At 57.6% G+C, this 21,217-nt stretch overlaps 1 protein-coding gene across 2 annotated transcripts; it reads right to left on the bottom strand.

Moving 5' to 3' along the window:
• Positions 1-1,539: 1,539 nt before the first annotated feature.
• On the bottom strand, positions 1,540-21,201 carry NACC1 (nucleus accumbens associated 1). 2 transcript variants are annotated; one of them, XM_082651034.1, is made up of 6 exons: positions 21,109-21,201; positions 6,062-7,018; positions 5,802-5,975; positions 5,124-5,229; positions 4,921-5,018; positions 1,540-4,298 (listed from the first exon to the last, which is right to left on the bottom strand). In XM_082651034.1, exons 2-6 carry the CDS (start codon positions 7,005-7,007, stop codon positions 4,036-4,038), a joined length of 1,587 nt encoding a protein of 528 aa, XP_082507160.1. In that variant the 5' UTR covers positions 7,008-7,018; positions 21,109-21,201; the 3' UTR covers positions 1,540-4,035. The 2 variants fall into 2 exon arrangements, with proteins under 2 accessions (XP_082507160.1, XP_082507161.1); XM_082651035.1 differs by lacking the exon at positions 21,109-21,201 and adding an exon at positions 19,856-19,911.
• Positions 21,202-21,217: the final 16 nt, after the last annotated feature.

The raw sequence follows: 21,217 nt of genomic DNA, 5'->3' as shown, positions 1-21,217 counted from the left end.
TTAAATGCAAAACCACTACCACTAATGCTGTGGTTCAGGTTGTCTTGATCCATTCTACACTTGGTTCTAAGTCTTCCTGGGGTTAAAAATATGTGCTTCTGGGAGTCTGACAGTGTTTCCACCTACCTGGGCTTGCCTACATGTTAAGACAGGCAGACTTCCTGTTACTTGAAGTGACTCTGGACCAGAGTCACCTGAGGATTTTTGTTGATGCTGCTGTTGGCTCCCCCAAACCCCTGCTTTCTGTTGGTTGAAGCTGGGCTTCAGGACTCCAGAGGGGGCTGGTCTTATTGAAGCATGCCCAAGTCACCCTGTGAATTGAGTCACCCTCAATCATCTGCCCCAAGGAAGTCTGGAGCTCCCTCCAATCATCATGGGGTGGTGAGACCTGGACTGGGCGGAAATGAAACCCCTTGTCCACCTCCCCAGCAAAGATCTTTTGATTTGATGGAATCCCTAAGGTCTGTCAGTAGTCTTCCCACACTGCTTGAGATACCTCTGAATCAATGGGACCCTAGGGCACGTTGCATCTTTTCTATTTCGGTTGTTAGAACATTTTCCCACTCATATCCTCAGGGCCCTACAGCTCTTCCAGTTTTTTTTGTTTTTTGGCCACCCTGCACAGCATGTGGGATCTTAGTTCCCTGACCAACCTGTGCCACCTGCAGTGGAAGCGCAGAGTCTTAACCACTGGACCACCAGGGAAGTCCCTCTTCCAGGTATTTTAAACAACCACCGGCTGATTTTAGGCTTGCCATCCCGACTTTAGTGTTCCTTCTGACTTTAGTGCTCCTTCCAGACGCAGTGGCTCGGGATGGGGCGAAGGGTGTGGGCTTACGTTCAGGACACGTTTCTGCGGCTGGGAGTGTCAAATACCACGGAAGGGCAGCAAGTGGATCTGTAATACAGATAATTCCATGGAGCAGCTGGCCTTCTAGCTTTGGAGGGGCTCCCGTGGGACACCCATGCAGGATTTAGGGCCCACACGTGTGAGGGAAGAGCCTAGGGAGGGTGTTGTTTGTACATACTGGGGCAACCTGGAAGCTGCTGGAAGCTGTTTTCCCACCTAAAGAGGGCCCTCCCCTCAGGCCGACATTCTGAGGCATGACGTTTGGCATGGCCGTTCTGAGCACACCCCAAGCCGGGCCCCCACTGCATTTGTCAGTGTGAAGCCCTGGGGAATGGGGATGTCGCTCTGCGGAAGGAGGGGGGCCCACCACCCCGCGCCCCCAGTGAGCAGCTTGCAGCAGGGCTGTTACAAAGGCGTTTAGTTTATTCTCCTCATCAGTATCACTGATATTCTCATGGTTCACATTTCCCAGTGCGGCTCCTCTTCTTACAGTAGTTAATGTGCAATCTCACTTATGGGCCCGGGGAGGAGGGGCTCGGCCCAGGGCAGGGAGGGTGTTGGCACTCCACGCGGACAGGGCGGGTGGTCTGTCCTGCGTGAAAGAGACGTGGGTGAATGGGCGGCCGGGGGAGGTGGAGGGGGGCCCCCAGTCTTTTTTGCGTTGGTCGGTGATCCTCCATTCATGTTCCTTCCTGGCTGCCCCGGGGGGTGGGGGGGTTGTGGGGTCCATGCAGCTCAGGGCAGGGCAGGGCCAGGGGAAGGGAAAGCAGGAAAAGCAGCAGGCCGCCCAAGAACGGGGAGGGCAGGGCGGGAGGGCGCAGGGGTGGCTCCTGGGGTAAGGCACAACCCTGTCTTTGGCTCTCCTGGTGAGGAGTTTCCTCCCCTGCGCCCCTGCCCAGCCCCTCTCCCCCGCCCCCTCCCCAGACCTATACACACAGTCCAGGGAGCCAGGGGCACCTCCTGGAGTCCCTGAAACAAGAGGGCTCTGCCACCCAACCCAGTGCTGCAGGGGCTCGGAGGAGGGACGGGGCAAGCCCCACCCGAGGACAAGGCGAGGAGGGGCTGGACAGGGGCCTGCCCAGGACAAGGGGGTGGGGAGGGAGAAGACCCCAGTCCCAGAGAGCTGGCCCCCGCTGAGGCCTGGAAGGAGGGGAGCGCCCGGAGACTCCTGCTTCCTTTGGGGTCTGGCTGGAGCCCCAGCCCACCCTCGGCCTTGGTCGGCCCGGCAGCTTGCCGAGTGCCAGGATATTGTGCTTTGGGATCTACGCTGGGGTGGGGTGTCGAGGCCAGGATGAGGGCGCAGGGGAGGTGCGACTAAGGTGCTTGTGCTTTAGCTGGGGCTGTCGACTCCCCCCACCACGCACTCGGACCGGCTGAGGGCTAAGGTACTGGGGCTGGGCCAGGAAAGCAGAGCGCCAGGGCCCCGCTGGTCTGACCCCACCCCCACTCCCACCCCCCCGCCCCTGGCAGCAAGCAGATGTCAGGAAGGACCCGCTCCCCGCAGGCTGGCAGGGGCTCCTGGGGGGGGCGGGCAGGCCTCCAGGTCAGATCCCAGTGGTCCAGCTGGCCACCACCCCACCTCCTGTAATCCCCTTGCCTTTGGAAAGAGAGAGGCTGCTGGGAGCAACGGGCTAGTCAGACTGCGGGGGAGACAGAGGCGGTGAGAACCAGGGCTAGAGACAAAAATGTGAAATTGCAAAGAAATGGACACCCAGCATGTGTGGGGAGGGGTACGGGGGGGGGAGTTAAAAAAACAAAAAGAACCCTCTGAGTTTACATGTAGAACTCAAAAAAAAAAAACACAAAACCACTCGTGGAGCTAGGCCAAGGATAGAAAGAGAGGAATGGTAAAAGAAGATTCTGCAAACAATCTTTAACCATGAAGCGGACCCGGCCCTGCCAGGAGCTGGACTCAGCCAACCGGACAAACCAGGGACACCCTTGCAATGTAGCCCTTGGGGGGAGGCCCTGGGGTTGAGTGTGAGCCGGCCAGACCCACGGGAGCCCAGGCAGAGCGGGGCCTGGGGGGTCCCCCCCTCGGCAACGCGCACCCCCACTCCACACACACGCGCACATTCAGCCTGCCCCTGGCTCCCCACTCCGTCCTGCCTTCCACAGCCCCGAGGACCGAAGGGGACATCAGACACGGTCCCGTTGGTTTGAAAAATAAAAGGAATCTTATACTTCAATATTTCATTAGCTAAAAAAATGTTTTAAAAAGTATGTACAGGGGGTGGGGGCTGGGAGCCCTGCCGTGGGGGGTGGGGGTTGGGGAAGGGAGGGAAAGGCAGCAGCACCCCCCAGCCTGCTCCCCTGGGTTCCACCCCTGGTCCTACTGCCTCTCACGTCTTCATCTGTTTAAAAGCAAAACTTCTACACACGCACGCGCACACACACACACGCACACCCACACGCTTCTGCGAGCCCCGGAAACCTCTCCTATTCTCAGAGACCCTCGGTCTGCCCCCAAGGGCCCCCTCTCAGGACTTGCCCCTCTCAGGCCCCAGGGGGCTGGTGGCGGCAAGAGAGGCTGAGCACAGGTGGGGGAAGAGAAGGGCGCTGGGCCTGCCACCGCCCGCCACCTTAGGTCGGTCATGGAGTTTCTCTGAGCCTCAGTTTCCTCAGCTGTAAAACGGGCAGTCCTCACGGCCTCGCCTACCCCAGCCCCCAGGCGCAGGGACAGACAAGGGAGACAGGAAGGCGCTTTTGGAAACGTGGAAGCACTGGGAGGTGGTGGCGGGAGGGGTCCTGAGAACCCGGGGCCCCTGTGAGTCCCCAAGGGGCTGCAGTGGGGGGCGGAGGCTGAGGAATGCTCCGGCTAGGTGGCCCAGCGCCTGGGAAGGGGGTCTTCCCAAGCCCCCCAGGCCAGCCCCTCCCTGTGCCTGGCCTGGTGAGTGGGGAGACAGTTGCTAGGGATTAGGAGAGGGGGAGCAAGAGCCCCCCGACTGTGCACGAGTGTGTGCTAGAGAAGGCAATGCAGACCTCGCACCACCTGCCGTCCTCTCCCAGCCCGGATCCCTGATCGGATTGGGGTCAGGGGGTGGGACGGGGAGGCAGAGGGGCCAGGAGCATGCAGTGCCCCCCGCGGGTCCTGGGGAAGGACAGACAGTAGCTCGTGACCAAGATGGTGGGCGGGTGTGACAGGAGGGGGAGTGTGACAGCCCCGCGGGAGGGTCCGCTGGGGGTTACTGGAGGGCCTCCTCGGCCGAGGGGCCGGCCTCGCCGTCATGGCTGGCCGTCTCGAAGCCGTGCTCCACACCCATCATGTCCGGCTCTATCTTGCCCGTGTAGCTGATGAAGGTGGTGTACGCGTCACCCTCGGCCATAAGCGGCTTGACCTTGGGGATCCAGCTCTTCCTCACAACGCGGCGGGCATTGGTGCACATGTCGGCTGCGATGGCGTTCATCTCGCTCTCCTTGAAGTTGGGAGCAAAGTTCTGGCAGTAGTCTGTGCGGGCAGAATGGGTAGCTCATGCCGAGCGTAGCCTGGGCCTCCCACCCTCCCAACAGGCACTCAGCCCCCACACTGCTCCTGAACACCCCCCGGAACCATGGCACCCCTGAATGCCCCCCTTGGAGCTGAGGAAACTGAGGCCTTGCGGACAGCACGCTACACCACATCAGTGGGCCCAGGACTGACAGAGCTTGGCCATGCGTATGGGATGTGTGGATTTGATGCGGGATGGCCCAGTGCTCTTGAAAAACGTGGGTCATTCGCCAGAATTCAGAAACTGGGAGATTCCACTTGAAAACCTAGACTTCCCTCCTGACAACTGGCTGAGGCCTGGCCACTTCATCACTCTGATGACCAGGATAAGTTTGAGACCCCCCCCTCCCATAGGCTTCGTGGCTTTCCTTCAGTGTCCTACCCACCCCCTCAAGAAATCTCTAACCAAGAACCCTCTAACCAATCACAGCCCTCTTCCCACAAGCCTAGACTGAACCTCAGAATCCTTCTTAATACCAAACCCTACCTACCCATCCATCAGGGCCAACACCAGAGAAAAGGACCACCTGCCCGCCCCAGACCTCCATCCCCCAATCCCGACTCCAGAAAGGTGGACACTTACACTTGACAGCGTGCAGGACGCGGCTATCCAGCGGTTTGCGGCTGGGGTTGTTACTGGAAGAGCGGATGCCGGTGCCACAGCTATTGGCCAGCGTGTTCCTGGGCGAGGGGTATGGGAGAGGGGAGTCAGGCCCCCTGTGGTGGTGGTGAGGGGCATGGGGCACCCCGTCCTCCCCCACATCTGGGCTCTGGCATGGGCCTCACCGGTCGAAGAAGGAGGCCAGGAGGCGCCGCAGCAGGACCTTGTGCCGCGTGCCCGCGCTGACGTGGCAGTTCATGAGCTGCGCCCTGGTGATATACACGTTGGTGCCTGGGGGGGGGAGCCAGAGGATGATGGGCAAACCGCCATGTTCCCCACTCGGCCAAGCCCCGTCCTGGGCCCAACCAAGACCCCCCCACCCCGCCCCAACCACTCAACTTAGAGCGTCCTCCTCAACACTCAGGAAAGGACAGAGACTGTGGCGCCACCATCCACAGGGCACCCAACGTGCCGGGGCCCTTGCCCACAAAACCACCAGCATCAGAAAGAACAGGCAGCAGATGCTCGCACCCTGACACCCTGAGTCCGAGGGCCAAATTCTTAACCACCGTGTTGATCAACCCTCAAACCACGCTATGAAGCCACTGATCTACTCCCATGTGGCCAACAATGCTGGCCCACACTTACACCAGACTCCGGGGTGGAAAGCTACAAGCCAGTCTTTGATTTGTATCAATGCAAAGAGGTGTCAGCTGCCCCAGGACACAGCCAGTGGGCGGCAGGGCTGGGGTTGGACCTTGAGCCTGGCTCCTAAGCACTGTGCTGCAGGCTGCTGGCCCAGAGGGCATTGAGGCCCAAGGTGGGGGAAGGGGGAATTCAGGGAGCAAGTGAGGCCAGCCCACCTGTTACCAGCTCCAGCTTCTCAGAGGGGTCACCCTCATCGTAGAGCTTGGGGTGGCAGCGGTTGCCGATCTGGTTGATGAGCTCAGCAGGGAGAGACGCCAGGTCTTGCCGCACTCGGATGCGGTTCCGGGACTCGGGGGCCACCTGCTCAGGGAGGGCCTCCACCTTCTCGGCTGTCAGGGGCGAAATTGGTGTGTTGGGGGCAGGGCCGGGGGCGGGGGCGAGGGGCCAGGCTTGGGGTTGTGGTGGGGCACCTCACCGGTCTGGCCGACGTTCATCATGCTGTACATGGTGTACATATTGCAGATCTGCCGGTACTGCTCGTCTGTGCCCTCCTCGCCCGCGTCCTCCTCCTCATCTTCCTCGTGGTAAGAGCCAGGGCTGTCGCTGGTGTAAGCGCTTGAGGTGCCCGGGCTGGTCCGCTCCGACGTGCTGGGCCCACTCACCACTCCGCCTGCCGCTGCTGCCACGCCCCCTGCCGGCTGCCCGGCCCCGGGCCCCCCCGCCACTCCGGTGGGCTGTGCTGCCGCCACGACCGGGGCCTGCTGGGGCAGCCGGTTAGCGGCCAGGTCCGGGGTGGAGAACTTGGCCATCTTGCGGCTGCCGTTGCCACTGCTGCCACCGCCGGCCTCCTTCTGGCTGCTGTCCCACAGCCGCTTGGCCACGGGCGTGCACTGCACAGAGTCCGACTCCTGCTGCTCTGTCTTGACGCGAGACACGAGGGGCAGTGGGGTGCCGCAGGCCGGCCAGCTCGACGTCTGCGCCACAGGGCTCTGGGGCTCGGATGAGGGGGCCTCCTCGGCGTGCAGGCCCTGGGAGTCACAGCTGGGGGAGCTCACCTTGAGGAAGAACTCTGTGCCCTTCTCCATGATCTCCTGGATCTGCAGGAAGCCCGCTGTGTACATGAGCAGGAACTGGTCGCCCATGTTCATGCTCAGCCGGCCCGTGTAGCAGAAGCTGAGGATCTGCTGGAAGGACTGGGGCTGCACAGCCGCCGGCAGCTCCACCACCGCACTCCGGCTGCTGTTGAACAGGTCCCGGAAGTAGGAGCTGCTGGCGGCCAGCACGGCCCGGTGGGCCTTGAAGGCATGGCCCTTGACCACCACCGAGACATCACAGTACAGGCCCTGCAGCCGCTGCTCGTTGAGGCACTCCAGAATGCTGTTGCCGAAGTTCGGGATCTCCATCTGCAGGGTCTGGGCCATGGCGGCGGCGGCTGCGCAGGGGACAGGGAGAGACGGAGGGACAGGGTCAGATGGCAGACTCAGCCCGCTGCAAGGAGACACACGGGAGCGTGGACAGCCACATGGTGGAATTTGCCACGACTGTAAGAATCACAGGTGCCGCCCACTCCTGTCCCAGCATGGCCTTTCCTCTGTGACAGACTGTCAAATCAGCTAAGTCAGCTATAGGCCGGGGTGGCCTATGCCGTCCCTTTGCAGAAAGGAGGGCAAAGGCATACTCACACGTCTGTGCTTGAATATTAAATGAGATAACACAGTGAGCCCCCCGTGAGCATTAACCACCACTAGCACTACACACATAGGGTAACAGGCATAGAGACACCAAGAAGGCAGAGTCATCCGATTTTTCACACTGCGTTTGCAGTGCTGAGCACGTGACGCTCAATCACCATTTGCTGAATGACTGAATGACCACTCGAGAAACCCTGAAACTGCATGAGAACATCACTAGTCATCAGGGTAATGTAAATCCAAACCACAATGAGACACCATTCCACACCCACTAGGCTGGCTAGAATAAGAAAGATAAGTATTGGTGAGGATGAGAAATGAACCGGAACCCTCCTACACTGCTGGTGGGAATGTGAAATGGTGCAGCTGCTGTGGAAAACCGTTCCTCAAATGGTTAAACATGAAGTTGCCATGTGACCCAGCAATTCCACTTCTAGGAATTATTCCTGAGAAATGAAAACATATATCCACACATACACCTGTACGTGAATGTTTACAGCAGCACTGTTCACAATAGGCAAAAGGTGGAAACAACCCAAATGTCCATCAACTGATGAATGGATAAACAAAATATGGTCAATCCACAATGGAATACTACTCAGTCATAAAGAGGAATGCACTACTGCTACATGCTACAACTTGGATAAACCCTGAAAACATTATGCTAAATGCAAGAAGCCAGACGAAAAGACCACATATTATACAATCCCATTTATATGAAACGTCCAGAACAGGCAAATCGATGAGAGACAGAAAGCAGATTAGTGGCTGCCTGGGGCTGGGGGTGCTTGGAGGATTAGGGGAGTGTGAGCAAACAGGTGCAGGGGTTCTTCTTGCCCTCGTGAAAAATGTTCAGAAATCGTGGTGATGGATGCACAACTCCGAATATACTAAAAACTCCTGAACCTGTACACTTCAAACGGGTGAACTGCTTGGTATATGCATCTCAATAAAGCTGTAAAAGGACGAAAGAAACCATAAGACTAATGTCCTCTGTGTAGAACTGGGGATGAGACTTACCATGTACATTCTTAGGGTCTTTTTTTTTTTGGCCACACTACACGGCTTGTGGGATCTTAGTTCCCTGACCAGGGATTGAACCCAGGCCCTTGGCAGTGAAAGCTCAGAGTCCTAACTGCTGGACTGCCAGGGAATTCCATCTTAGGGTCTTTTAAATTTTGAACCTGGTGAATGTATTACCTATTTACAAAAGTAAATAATATTTAAAATAAAGTGTGTGGGACTTCCCTGGTAGCGCAGTGATTAAGAACCTGCCTGCCAGTGCAGGAGACACGGGCTCAAGCCCTGGTCCGTGAAGATCCCACATGCCACGGAGCAACTAAGCCCGTGCACCACAACTACTGAGCCTGCGCTCTAGAGCCCGTGAGCCACAACTACTGAAGCCTGCGCGCCTAGAGCCCATGCTCTGCAACAAGAGAAGCCACCGCTCGCCTCAACTAGAGAAAGCCTGTGCACAGCAACAAAGACCCAATGCAGGCAAAAATAAAATAAATTTTAAAAAATAAAATAAAATAAAAAAATAAAGTGTGTGAAATCACACCACAAACAATTCACCCCAAAGTGCTTGAGGGGTGGGTGGAGAAAGAAATGTGAATTTAAGGAACTGCATGAGATCCTGCTCAGGGAGCCCACCCCCATCCTGACCTGTGAAGTACCACCTGGGGGGCCCTGGCACCTCTCAAATGTGTGACCTTCTGCATCAGAGCCTATTCCATCAGTGCATGTTCCAACCCAGGAGGAAGAACTGGTCGGGTGAGGACAGCATGTCTGATGCTCTGCAGGCAATCATAAAAGGGCTCTGGGGGAAGATATGGCTTTACAAGTGCCCCCACTGGTAAAACTGAGTCCCCTGCCATTCTATAGTTGTGGAGGGCAGTTGTCCTGAATGGGCAGGTATGGGTGAGAAGAGAGGCCTGAGCAGAGTGTCAGGCTGGTGAGAAGAAAGAGGAAAAAGGTGAAGAGTGTGTGCAAAGGCCCTGAGGCAGGAACTAACTAGAGCCCCCAGCTGTTCATCTCTCACTCCCATGTTAGCTCTCATGCATCTTTCAGTTTTTTTTCTTTAACCAGTCTATTCTAAGCTGCCTCGATGGGCTGAGGATTGGGGATGCAGTGAAGACTTGGGCCCTACCCAGGTTCATTCAGAAAGGGCTACCTGGAGGAACACAAGGGGCCATGCGCCCATGGGCTCAGAGGTGCACTTCAGGGCAAGGGTGAGTCCTGGCTCCCCCAGATCTGTCTGGGCACTGAAATCCATGATTCCCCTCTGCTGTACCCTCCTCTTCCTCATCAAAATCATTGTCGCCACCGCGAAAAACAAAAAGGCAATCAGGAGGGGGAGGCAGAGACAGGGAAATCCTAATTAGACGGCAGCATGCACGTCCCAGGAGGTCAAACTAAGGGCCGGACAGGCTAGGAGCTGGTGCTTCAGTTTCCCCTACCGCCTCATTCAGAGCTGGGCCTCTGAATGAGGCGGTAGGGGAAACTGAGGCACCAAGAGGAGGCAAAGGATAGAGCCCAGAGAGCCTCCTCCAGGGCCCTGGTAGCCCTGACCCGCCTCCCCAGGCTGCCAAACAGAAGACCCCCCGGGTACTAGGGCCCAAGTGACCAGGGCCGAGGCAGCCAAGGAAGAGGCTGCCTGGCCTCTAGTCCCTGGAGGGGTGCTCTAGACCCCTGGCTTGGAAGGCTTACACCCCAAGGGGGAGGACCAAAGCAGGACATGCATGCGGTGGAGCTAGAGTCCCTCAGACCTGGGTTCTGCTGCTAGCCCCACTCTGAAGCTGCATGACGTCAGGCCAGCCGCTCACCTCTCTGTCCTTCAGTTTATGTGTAAAATGGGGAGGTATACATCCAACCCACCCGATGGACTGCAAGGTGCTGGGGACATAGCCCTGAAGAGGACTGGTTGTGCCCACATGTAGCTCACTGTCTAGTGAGGAGCCACAGGGCGTGATTTTAGTTGGGGTGAGTGTGTCACTGAGTGAGCGAGGTAAAGATGGGGAGATGGAGAGAGCAACCAACAGTCCTGGGCAGGAAGGAGCCAGTGTGGCTGGAAAGCGGCACAGGGTGTGGGACAGGTGGGCCCTGGCCTGGTGAGGATGAATGTCTGAGAGTGAGCAATGGGAAGCCCGGAGCAAGGGAGACTGGGCCCAGACCAGCTTTGGGAGAATTCCCAGCATCAGTGGCGGGGACAGAGAGAAGCGGGTGAGTGACTCAGGAATGAGCCTCTACGGGAGACAGGGTATTGTTTTAAAAGTTGTAGACAGGGGACTTCCCTAGCAGTCAAGTGGTTAAGACTCCATGCTTCTACTGCAGGGGGCACGGGTTCGATCCCTGGTTGGAGAACTAAGATCCTGCATGCTGCATAGCGCAGTCAAAAACAAGTTGTGTAGATAGGTACTCCGCAAGGAGACTGTCAGCTCCAGAGGGGGCAGGCATGCTGGCAGATTTGCTCATGATTAGCTCATCAGAACAGAGAGAGGCGGTCAATAAATATTTGTAAACGTGTCAGATAGTGTACCAAGGCAGGAATAGACTGCTCCTGTCTGGGAAATGGCAGCTGCGGGGTGGGGGTGGGGAAGCATGGGGGAACGGGGGAAGGGGGCTGAGGCAGTACACATATGGGTGTGGATGCTTCTGGGGCTACGGAGGGCGTTGCAAAGTGTCCTCCTAACTGTGCTCGGTGTGACGGACACTGTTGCACGCATTTCCGGAAGGCTACCAAAGTGCTCACAGCACTCCACAGTGAAGGCTAGCAGGGCCCCACTTTGTGCGTGGTGATCACAGCACCGCCCTGCCCCGTCCCAAGCAGTTGGACTTCAGGGTCTGACCCCTCACCGGGAATTGGTGCAGGATGGCTTTGTGGTGAGCGCTCAGCATGGGGGCGATAAGGTTCTCAACAGGAGGGAAAAGAGATGCAAGGAGGAGGGCTCCCGAGGGCGAGAGCCAACCTGACACTCAGTCTGGGGTCCCCAGGCCTCGTGAACCCCATGGGGCCTCAGAGCCCAGCACCCAGGGCTTTGAAGCCTTCAACTAGCAATGGCGGCGGGGGGCGGGGGCACAACTTCTGCAAAAGGCTGATGCAATCCGTGCACAGGCACGCACCCTCTGCAGTGACAGGGAGTGGGGTGCTAGGTCTGCCTCGCTGCCCCTGTAAGTAGGACAGGGTATGGGGTGGGGGGAGGTGGAAGAGGCCACTGGAGACCACTAGAGACCCACCCCTGGATCGTGGCACCAATCCAGGCTGCCAGACTCAGAAGAACAATGGCCGGTGGTCCTGCCCCTCACCTACACCAGCTGTGAGGGAGGAGCCGTGGAGCCAGATCAGGCTTCCAGAGGAAACAGGTCGAAAGCAGCTGGCGCTCGGCCTGGGTCACCTGCTGGTTGGGAAGTGGTAGGATGGAGAGCCGGGGTGGGGGTGGGGGTGGGGGGCGGTGCGGTCCTCTAAACCAGCCAACAGTTCTGTCCTCACCAGCCCGAGTCCCTCGCCTGTACTGCACGGTTCCCCTCAGCCAGACCTTTACCCAAGCTGTGCACCCTGCCCGGAGCGCCCTTCTCCTCCCACTACCCGCATCTTCCTCATTCACCCTCAGCTGCCCCGTGCTCTGAGAACTCACCAGACTGGAGAAGATGCCCTCTTCGGCACTCCCCGCAACCCCCAAGCCACAGGGCCCTTATGCTTACCTCTGAGAACATTAAATCCCACTTGACTATAATCTCCCCAGGGGCAGAAAACCGTATTTGAATTCTCTCTCCTCACAACTTGGCACATGAGCCGGCACATCTTCTGGGGTGCCCAGATCCCCCTGCAGGGAAGGGGCGGCCCCCAGACCCACACAAGGCCAAGGGGACCCTTCCATCGCTACTCCTGGCCCCGGAAGAGAGTGGGTTTCCTGACGAGACGCAAGGGCACGACACAGGGTTTCCATGACCTCTCAACAGTCACTCAACAAATATTTGCCAAGCGCCTTGCCTGGGGCAGGAAGTGCCCAGAGCCTGAGGCAGGCCACCACTAAGACAAGGCCCTGCCTCCGGAGCTCATGGTCCAGGAAGAGACATGACCATTCATCCAGGGTCACACGGATCAACGAGCTGCAGGTCTGCGCCTCTGACCTCACCCGGAGGAGGGGACACTGGAGCTGAGGTCTGGGGGGCACAAGGGGGTGGAGGTGGGGGGTGATCTAATGGGGCAGTGGTGGGCTGGGAGCGTGGTCCTCAAGGAACAAGGAAGGTGTGCAGAGCCCCAAGGGAGAAGCAGGCACGGCCCTTCCAGAAACTGGAGGAAGGCAAAGCTGGCTCTGGGCTCAGTCTTTAGTCTGCTTCTCTCCTTGGGGGATCACACCCAGTCTCAGTGCTCTGATGTGGACTAAATTGTGTCGCCCACCCCAATTTCTAAGTTGAAGTCCTAATCCCCCGGGTGGCTGTATATGGAGACAGGGTCTTATTTGAAGGTAATTAAGGTTAAATGAGGTCATAAAGGTCGGGCCCTAATGCAACAGAACTCTTTGTCCTTATAAGAAGAGGAAGAGAGAGTTCTCTTTCTCTCTCCAAGCGCAGACACTAAGGGCCACATGAGCACACTAGAATCCAACCAGAACCTGACTGCGCTGGCATCTTAGACTTCCAGCCCCCAGAACTGTGAGAAAATGTCTGTTGTTTAAGCTGCCCAGTCTATGGTATTTTGTTATGGCGACCCAAGCGGACTAAGACAGGCTCAAAACACCATCTACTTGGACTTCCCTGGAGATCCAGGGAAGTTAAGACTTCATGCTCCCAATGCAGGGGGCACAGGTTTGATCCCTGGTCAGGGAAGATCCTGCACGCCGTGGCCAAAACCAAACAAACATCATCTACTCACCCCACAACTCCCTCATGGAGCCCCTGGCCTGGACCTCCCCTTGGACGGCAGACTTGCACATACCCCAGATGCCCACACAATGCATCCTCAGCCGAGCCCTTCTCCCCTCAAGCCTGCTCTGGCTGCAGTGCACACAGGCTCTATCTAGCCCTCCTTGCTTGGGTGAAGAGCCTAGGATTCACACCTCCGATTTCTTCAAAACCAGTTCTCACCACCTGTGCCCCTACGATGTGTATGGGGGTCCTGCACAGTAAGGACTGCCTGCTCTCAGACCTCTTACAAGGCAGGCCCCAAGATGGTCACACCCCTGATCACCTATCTCAGATTTCCAAAGACAGCCTTTGCCAACCCCAATTCCTCCGGCCACTTCTGCTTCACTTTTCCTCCTTGGCACTTCCCACCATCTACCAACTAGATGTGTCCCTGGCTTTGTGTCAGCTCCACCAGGGCAGGGCGACTGCCTGTCTGGTTCACACTACTATGTCCCCTGCCCCTACAACTAGACAGGCACACAGTGGACGCACAATCGTTGTTAGCGGAATGAATGAATGATTTGTTACTTCCAACTACACTCCCCTTTTAGTCGCACTGTGACTAGAACAGAGTGGGACTTGGAAGAGGTCTCTGAGGCTGGGCAGGGGTGCCACCCGCACCGCAGTGGGGGCCGCCGGGGCCAACGCAGAGGGTGCTGCTCAGACAGACACCCTCCTCTGGCAGCCATAGCAGGTGGGTGGCCTGCAGTCAGGGTCCCACTTGGGGCTCAATGTAACTGAACTTGGGATTCCCACTGACTGCTGTCCTACTGCCGGATCCCGCTAGGGTGCGGCAGGCTTGAAACGGAGGTGCTTGTGTTGCAGTGCAATTCCTAGGGGTGGAAACTGCCAGCTCTTTGAAGGAGCTCCGAGTACCCCAGCCAGCAGTGGCTGGGGGGCAGATCTATGTCTGCCTCACCAAGGACTGTCTTTTCTGGCTGACTTTCCAGGGAAGTGGTGAGCTGCCCATTGACATGTAAGCTGGTTAAGGGAACCCACTAACTCCAAGCGTAAGAAGGACAGAGGCCCCTGGAAAGCCCCACAATCCTTCACCCAGCTCAGCATGAGGTCAGAGTGACAACTGGGGGCAGGAAAGTGGCACACCCCCCAGGCTGCTCGGAGTGCATTCCTGGCCCAAAGCCATTCGGACCCTCTGCAGGAGCCGAACTGGAAGGTAGTTTAGGCAAACATTAGCTAGTGAAGAACAAGGCGATACCCGATTGTACAGATCTTTTTAAGGTACATGCACATTTAATTCATTTTCTTTTTCCCTGAAAAGCTCCTGTTAACTCCACAGTGGGTGACAGGATTAGCAATGGTTGGTGGCATGGAAGTTGCCCCTACTGTGCACCAGCACCCGACGAGGGCTCAGCTATTCCTCTCACCAGTTTCTGAGGAAGAAATGAGTCTTCCTGCCATTTTACAGATGAGGAGAGCAAGGCCCAGGATGGCATCCAGGCCACGTGGCTCCTGTCCAAGAATCAGGAGATAATGGCAGTTGGGGCTCCCTGACCATGGCTGGCCCAGGCTGCACTCATCCTCCGCATGGCCCTGCTGCTCCCTGTGGCAGGCGGCCACCACAGCTAGACCCATTTCATGACTGGGAAAACTGAGAAACCAGAGCTGAGAAGGGAAGCCGAGACCCGAGCTGGGGTCTGCTGCCCACCTGAGGCCCCAGCCCAAGGGTTCTAGGTGCTATTCCCGCTCCCCCTGAAGCCTTCTTCTTTCCCCCAGCCTCCCCCAGCTACTCTCTACTCTTCCTCCCCTCACTGCCACCTCCGGGAAAGAGCAATCCAGCCTGCTGCCTCTCCTCCCTCCCCCCTCCCACTCTCTCCTCGAAGTCCTCAGCAATCTGGCTTCTGCCTGCAGCAGCTCCTAAGAGAACCCAGCCAGGCCCCACCCCCTTCCCACTCTGACCTCAAGCCCACCTTTGTGAGTTACCTCATACTCCCGGTGTGCCTCCAGACCCAAGGACAAGGGGGCAGGGCAGCAGCTGCACAAAGGGTGGAGGGAAGTGCAAAGGCCCTGAGGTGACCTTGGGGAGGCTAACACAAAGGAGGCTGGGCGTTACTGGGGATGGGTCCTGGAGATGTGCTTGGAGACCCTGCAGGGCCTTGGCAGGACAAAAGAATCAGAATCCTGTTTTACTAGCCTCAAATATCCCTTACAAAGCTTCCCCGCTTAGAATTACGCTTTCCTTCCTCTACGCTCCCAGAAAACATTTATCTGTACTAGTGCTTACCACCCCCCACGTCAGTCTTTCCCAACTATAAAACAAGCAGCCGCCTCACAAGGCTGTTTTGAGGATTAAACCACCTTAAGGTAACACAGGTAGGTAGGCTGGTGCTGACTTTGCAGTCAGTGCTCAGCTGCTATTATTAGTTATGTTCCCCCTTCTGTCTGTCCCCCTAGCCCCTCACAGGACTGCAAACTCCCTGACAGCAGCAGAGGCATCTTATACCGCTCACCATCTCCCAGAACCTTAGGCCATTTCATGAGCTATCAGGCCATACTTACTGAGGGCTCCCTGCACTGCCTTCCCAGCACCAGCTGATCACACCCCAGACACCAACGTCTCACATGACCCTCCCAATAACCACGCAGCGGGGAGCCCCAACTGAGGCCCTGCTGCCACTGGGGCCAGATCATCCGCTGTCGTGGAGGCTGCCCTGTACATTATATGATACTGAGGGGCATTCCTGGCCTCTACTGTGACAGCTGTGACAACCAAAAATGTCTCCAGACATTTCCCAAGCATCCCTTGAGGGGGGCAGAATCACCCCTGGTTGAGAACCACTGCAGTGCAGGTATGCCTGCTTGTCCCCACTTATCAGATACTTAAACTGAGGCGCCAAGGCCACAGCATTTGCCCAGGGTCTCCTGGCTGAGCAAGGTGGCACTAACAGTGGAATCTGACTCTCCACTACACCATGTTTGCTCACCTTTACCCACCCTCTGCTTACTTCAGTCACGGTCCTCACAGAGGGCCCTCGGACCTCTAAGGATGCTGAGACCTTCACATCCTGTCTATCCTGAGGAGACAGGGGCAATGATCACAACCAGATACTGGACACAACGAGACAGCCACCTGTTCAGTCCCACCTCACAGCCTCTGTGGCTCAGAAGGCTCTTCAGGAGGAGACAGAGGGATGACACTCTTGCCCAAGGGGACCCAGGAGCAGAGGCAGGGAGGCGGGCCTGCGTGCTCATGCTAGGCATAGGCTTAAGTGATTTACAAATGGGTGAAAGTGCTCAGAGCAGCGTGACACCCAGGAAAGGGATGGGAGTGATGAGAGGCAGGGAGGACCCAAGAGAAGGAGCAGAGGCTGGTGCAAACACCACCTCCATGTCTTCAAGGCCGGCTCACCTTTGCCTCAAATGCTGCAAGCCCCACCTGAACCTGGCAGGCCCTCCTCCACCACAGTCTCTGGCAGTGACACTGATGAGCCGGGTCAGACTTTCCTGGACCAACCCGCAACCCTCTCCAAACCCCATGCCTCCAGGCTGACCTCCATGACGGGTCCTGCCAAACTGACCGAAACTCATTTCCTTGCAGCCCTGTGCAAGAACCTGCTGGGGCTCCCCACTGCTTGGCCGGGGCAACAGATTTTAGAAGGCCTTGGATGTAGGCCAAGGGGTCTGGACTTGCATTTGGGGGCAATGGGGTGATCCAGGACACCCTGAGATCAGACGCTTCTTTTCTGGGAACGGCACTAAGGGTCTCTTATCTCCACGCTAGGGTCACCCTTCACTCCTTCCCTCATGAAGACAAAATGTTTAGAGCACTTAGCAGGAGCCTGGCACATGCTAAATAAAGGCTTTCAATGTGTTGTCCTGTCTGCCTAGAACATTCGCCCCTCCCTGCCGCAGCTCCCCCACCAGCAGGCTGATCTCTTATTATTCAGAGCTCAGCTCGCCTGGAAGCCTTCCCTGACCACCCAAATCTAATGCTTTCCACCCACCCCAGCACCATCACTTCTCTTGGTTTTACTATATTCATGAACGCGCGGATATCAGAAATGAGCTTGATCATTTGTTTGTCTGAGGTCAGTCACCTTCAGACAAACCTTTGTCTAACCTTCACTAGAAGTTGCTGAGAGCAGTTCTAGGAGCTGCTTTTCAGGGCTGCTCCCCGGGCCCCAGCAGGGAGTTGGCACCCATGTGAAATCAAACTGTCCCAAGGGTCCCTTAACTTGTTGCTCTTGCCTGCCAGGCTATTTTGGCCTCCTCTGGCGCCCCAGGTCTGGGCACCCTAAATCCTCACAGAAAAGCAATTATTAAGAGTGCTTTCTCCAGCTCCAGGCACAGGCTCGGACTCACTGCCCCCTTCTCTGCCATCACACACAGCGGCCAACTCCTACCAGTCTCTGCCCCCGTTCCAGCTCTATGACTGGAGGCAGCTGTGCCCAATCCTAAGTACCCAGCCCGGAGCCCCGGCCGAGGCCCCAGGCTGCGCCACGGCAGCCAGCCTCAGCCCAACCAGGCAGGGGGAAGGCTTCTTTACATGGGGCTGCTGGCCCAGTTTCTACCCCTCCCAAAACCAGGAGGCCAGCCAAAGAGGGAAGGAGGGCCGAGCCCAGGTGGGGGCAGTTCTAGGAACTACAAGGAGATTGGGGGAAGGGAGGGAATGAGGTGACAAGCCATCATTAAACCCAGATCTAGCTGATACCACTCGACCCAGCAGTTTGTGGTTCCTGCCTCAGGTACTGAGGCTCCCAAGTCAACGTTCCCAGGACACATTGGTAACAGCTTTGCAGTTAGCCCAGAGAGAAGGAACAAAAGCAGGGGTGGTCTGACTGGGGACCAAACAGAGGGAAAGATAAACCAGGAAAAAAAGCAAAAATCCAGCTCCAGAGCCAGGTTCCATCCTCATAACCACCTCCCTCTGCCAGCCCACAGCTCTGTGACCCCTGACCTCTTGGCTCCCATTATAACAGGGATGACCTTGCCTCTGGGAAAAAAGCTTCCACTGATCTGGCTCCCCGGGACACCAGCAAAACTGTCCGCAAGGGATGGGCAAGAGAAAAGTCCTGGACAGAGAATTCCCACCAGGGAATCCAGAACAGTGGGCTCTTCCAGTCACGCTCCTAAAAGGCCAGCTCTAGGGGACTGCGGGCTGGGGCGGAGGATCAGTCAATCCCAGTCGGCCACTGTCTAGCTGTGGGACCTGGGACAAGTCATGGGGTCGCGGCTTCATCCCCAGTACCATGAAGAAGGCCTAAGTTGACCTGGTGGTGGTGAGCAATCAATGAGCTCATCTAACCAGCAAGCTCAGCACAGGGCCTGCCCCAGGAAGAGCACCGCAGAGGCAGAGCCCTGGGACCCGGAGCACCAAAGGCCTGGGCCAGGGTGTAGGTGCCTGGTTTGATCCCTTTCTTGGTGACCTGCCTTCCCCCCATCAGGAGCCTTCAAGACACAATGAACAGAGCTTTATATGCTCACCTCCCAGTAACTCACCTGCGGAGAGCTGGTGCCTGAAAGGTAGTGAGGTCCCAACCCCTAGGCTTGAGCCTCAAGGCTCTGGTCACAAAAAGTGGAGAAAGAATCTTAGGACCCTAAGATACTCAGGGGCTGGGCTGCCTCCCTACAGATATATGGGGTGGAGGTGGACAAAAGGGTGGTAAACAAGATGCCCGAGCTAGGTGTTCCAGACGATTTCCCAAGCTGCCCACACAAACGCCCAGGTGGGCGGGCTAGCACCTTGGAGCAGCCAGCAGAGGCTTGCCCAAAGGGTATGTCAGGACCCAGAGCCTGAGACAGGCAGGGATGAGGTGTGAGAAAGAAGAAACCCCTCAGATTTGGCCCCAAGCTAACGCCTGGACGGGGAAGGGGGGAGGGGGTGCACCTTGGCACTTGCCTTTTGATCACACTAGTTTCTCCGGACCTGCTCCCACATCACCACTAGCCTACTTAGCGCAAAGGCTCTGCCTCCCCCGGACTCCCAAAGCTCCTACAGTAGTTCCTCAACCTACCTGATCGCCTCCGTATCAGGTCCTCGCCACCCCCTCCCCACTCTCCGAACTGAAACCTCATGTGACCCCTGCAAACATTTCAGGGATCTCCTAACCGCCCCCACTAGAACTAACTCCGCCCACACCCACCCTGCCCCACTTCCTGGGCTTCTCCTCAACCGCCCCCAGGCCTGTAACCTGACCCACCTCCTCCAGCGCCCCGACTGTACCTGCCAGCCCGGCCCCTCCCCGCCCCCCCCTCGGGGCCGTTTCCCTCCGGCCAAGCCACTCTCCCCTCCTCCGCCATTCGGCCGGCCCAAAGCCCGACTCCTCCTCCCCCTCCCCCTCCGGTCTCCCCGGCGCCTCCTCACTTTTCCTCCACCGGCCCTCCCTCCAACTTCCCGGCCCCCAGCCACCCCTGCACCTGCCCGGGCCTGGTCTCGCTCCCCTCTCGCGGGGAATGACAGGAGGAGGTCTGGGCCTGATCCCGACGCCCCCAAGCTCCGCGGCCCGGCCCGGGGCTGGACGCTCAAGGCCGCTCGCGGGGACCGGGACTCTCCGCACTCGGGCCGGGGCACAGTGCAAGCTGCTAACCAGGTTCCTCCCCGGTCGGAGGAGGCCCCCATGTCCTCCCCCCTCAACCCTTAGCCGGACCTCGGATGCCCTCCGGCCGTCCCGGCGAAAGGAGGCCGGAACCGGGCCTGGGGCGGGCCGCCTCACCTGCGCCGTGGCCGCGCTCCGGGGGCTCCCGGCGAGCTCCGCAGCGGCGGCTGGGGCCGGGCCTGGGCCCGGGGCGCGCCCCCCTGCGCCGGGGCCTCGGCGTCCGCCTCCGCGGCCTCCGCGGCCTCCGCTTCAGCAGCAGCGGCAGCCGCGGCGGCCATTCATTGTGGGCCAGGCCGCCCCAGCCGAGCGCCGAGCGAGCGCAAGGCGCGCCGCCGCCGCCGCCGCCGCCGGGCCGGGGAGGAGCGGCCGTGGCCCCGCCCACGCACCGCCCCCGGTGCCCGCCCCCGAGGCTAGGCCAGCCGAGCGCCGAACGCGCCCCTTCTCTCCTCAGTCTCTTCCCTCGGCCCCTCGGAATCCCCGTCTGGACCTTGGCTCTCCTACAGAGTTCGAGTCCCGACCTCGCCACCATCTAGTCCCGCGACCTTAAACAAGTCGCTCTGCCTTTCGGAACTTTAGTTTCCTGTAAAAACGCAAACAATAATATCTGTTGTTTATTGTGCCAGGAACTGTTTTAGGTTCTTTACGGGATTATCTCGTTTAAACTTCACAGTAGTATCTTTAGGTAGGAATTATTTTATAAACACACACACACACTTTATAGAAAATAAGAAAGGGAGGCACAGAGAGATGAAGAAACCTGCTCCAGGTCACACAGCAAGGAAGTGGTGGCGGGTGCCAGGATTCAAAACCGGGCCCAAGAAGAAACAATAAAAGTTAACACTTGTCCGATGCTTATGCGACGCCAGATTCCATTCTATGCATTCTACCTGCACTAACTCGTTTAATTCTCATCACAACTAAATAACGAATGTTAAAAAGTTCTGCCCATTTTGCAAATGGGGAAATATAAGCAGAGAGCATTAAGAACAAGTAGGAAGGCAAGCTGGGGCTGGAACCAGTCAGTACCGACACTACGGTCTCTTTTCCTACACCGGTTAGAACGTTCTGAGGGTTTGCTATGTGAGAGAGCCTACTTTGCACATTTCCCAGGCATTCTGTCGTTTAATCTCTGCTCTATCTTGGAAGCTAGGGCTCTTATTTAACAGGTAAGGAAAGTGAAGCCCAGAGAGTTTAAGTAACTTGTCAAGAGCATGTGGTAGGACTGGGATTCAAACGCAGGAAATCTGATTTCAGAGTCTGAGTTATTCCCGCAGGGTGCCCTGACATACTGTGTTTACAAAACCCAGCACACGGGAGGCGATCAATAGGTGTTGGATTTCTCCGCTTACCGCCCCTTTTCTGAGTCTCACCTTCCTCATCCGTGAAATGGGGCTAGTGTGGTGTCCCCTCCCAGGGGAGCCGCAGTGATTAAGGCCGTCACACACCACGTTCAGCGCTTTCCGCCGTGCATTTTGATCC

The sequence above is a fragment of the Grampus griseus genome (assembly GCF_964374135.1).
Source record: "Grampus griseus genome assembly, chromosome: 3".
Lineage (NCBI taxonomy): Eukaryota > Metazoa > Chordata > Mammalia > Artiodactyla > Delphinidae > Grampus > Grampus griseus.
The sequence above is the reverse complement of the archived record's forward strand: the minus strand, read 5'-3'. Positions and strand labels throughout refer to the sequence as shown.

Excerpts from the sequence above, each read along its gene's own strand:
- NACC1 (XM_082651034.1), bottom strand. The coding sequence starts at position 7,007 with ATGGCCCAGACCCTGCAGATGGAGATCCCGAACTTCGGCAACAGCATT. Across the intron at positions 5,976-6,061 it reads GATGAACGTCGGCCAGACCG|CCGAGAAGGTGGAGGCCCTC; the intron begins GTGAGGTGCCCC and ends CGCCCCTGACAG. Across the intron at positions 4,299-4,920 it reads CGTCCTGCACGCTGTCAAGT|ACTACTGCCAGAACTTTGCT; the intron begins GTAAGTGTCCAC and ends CTGCCCGCACAG.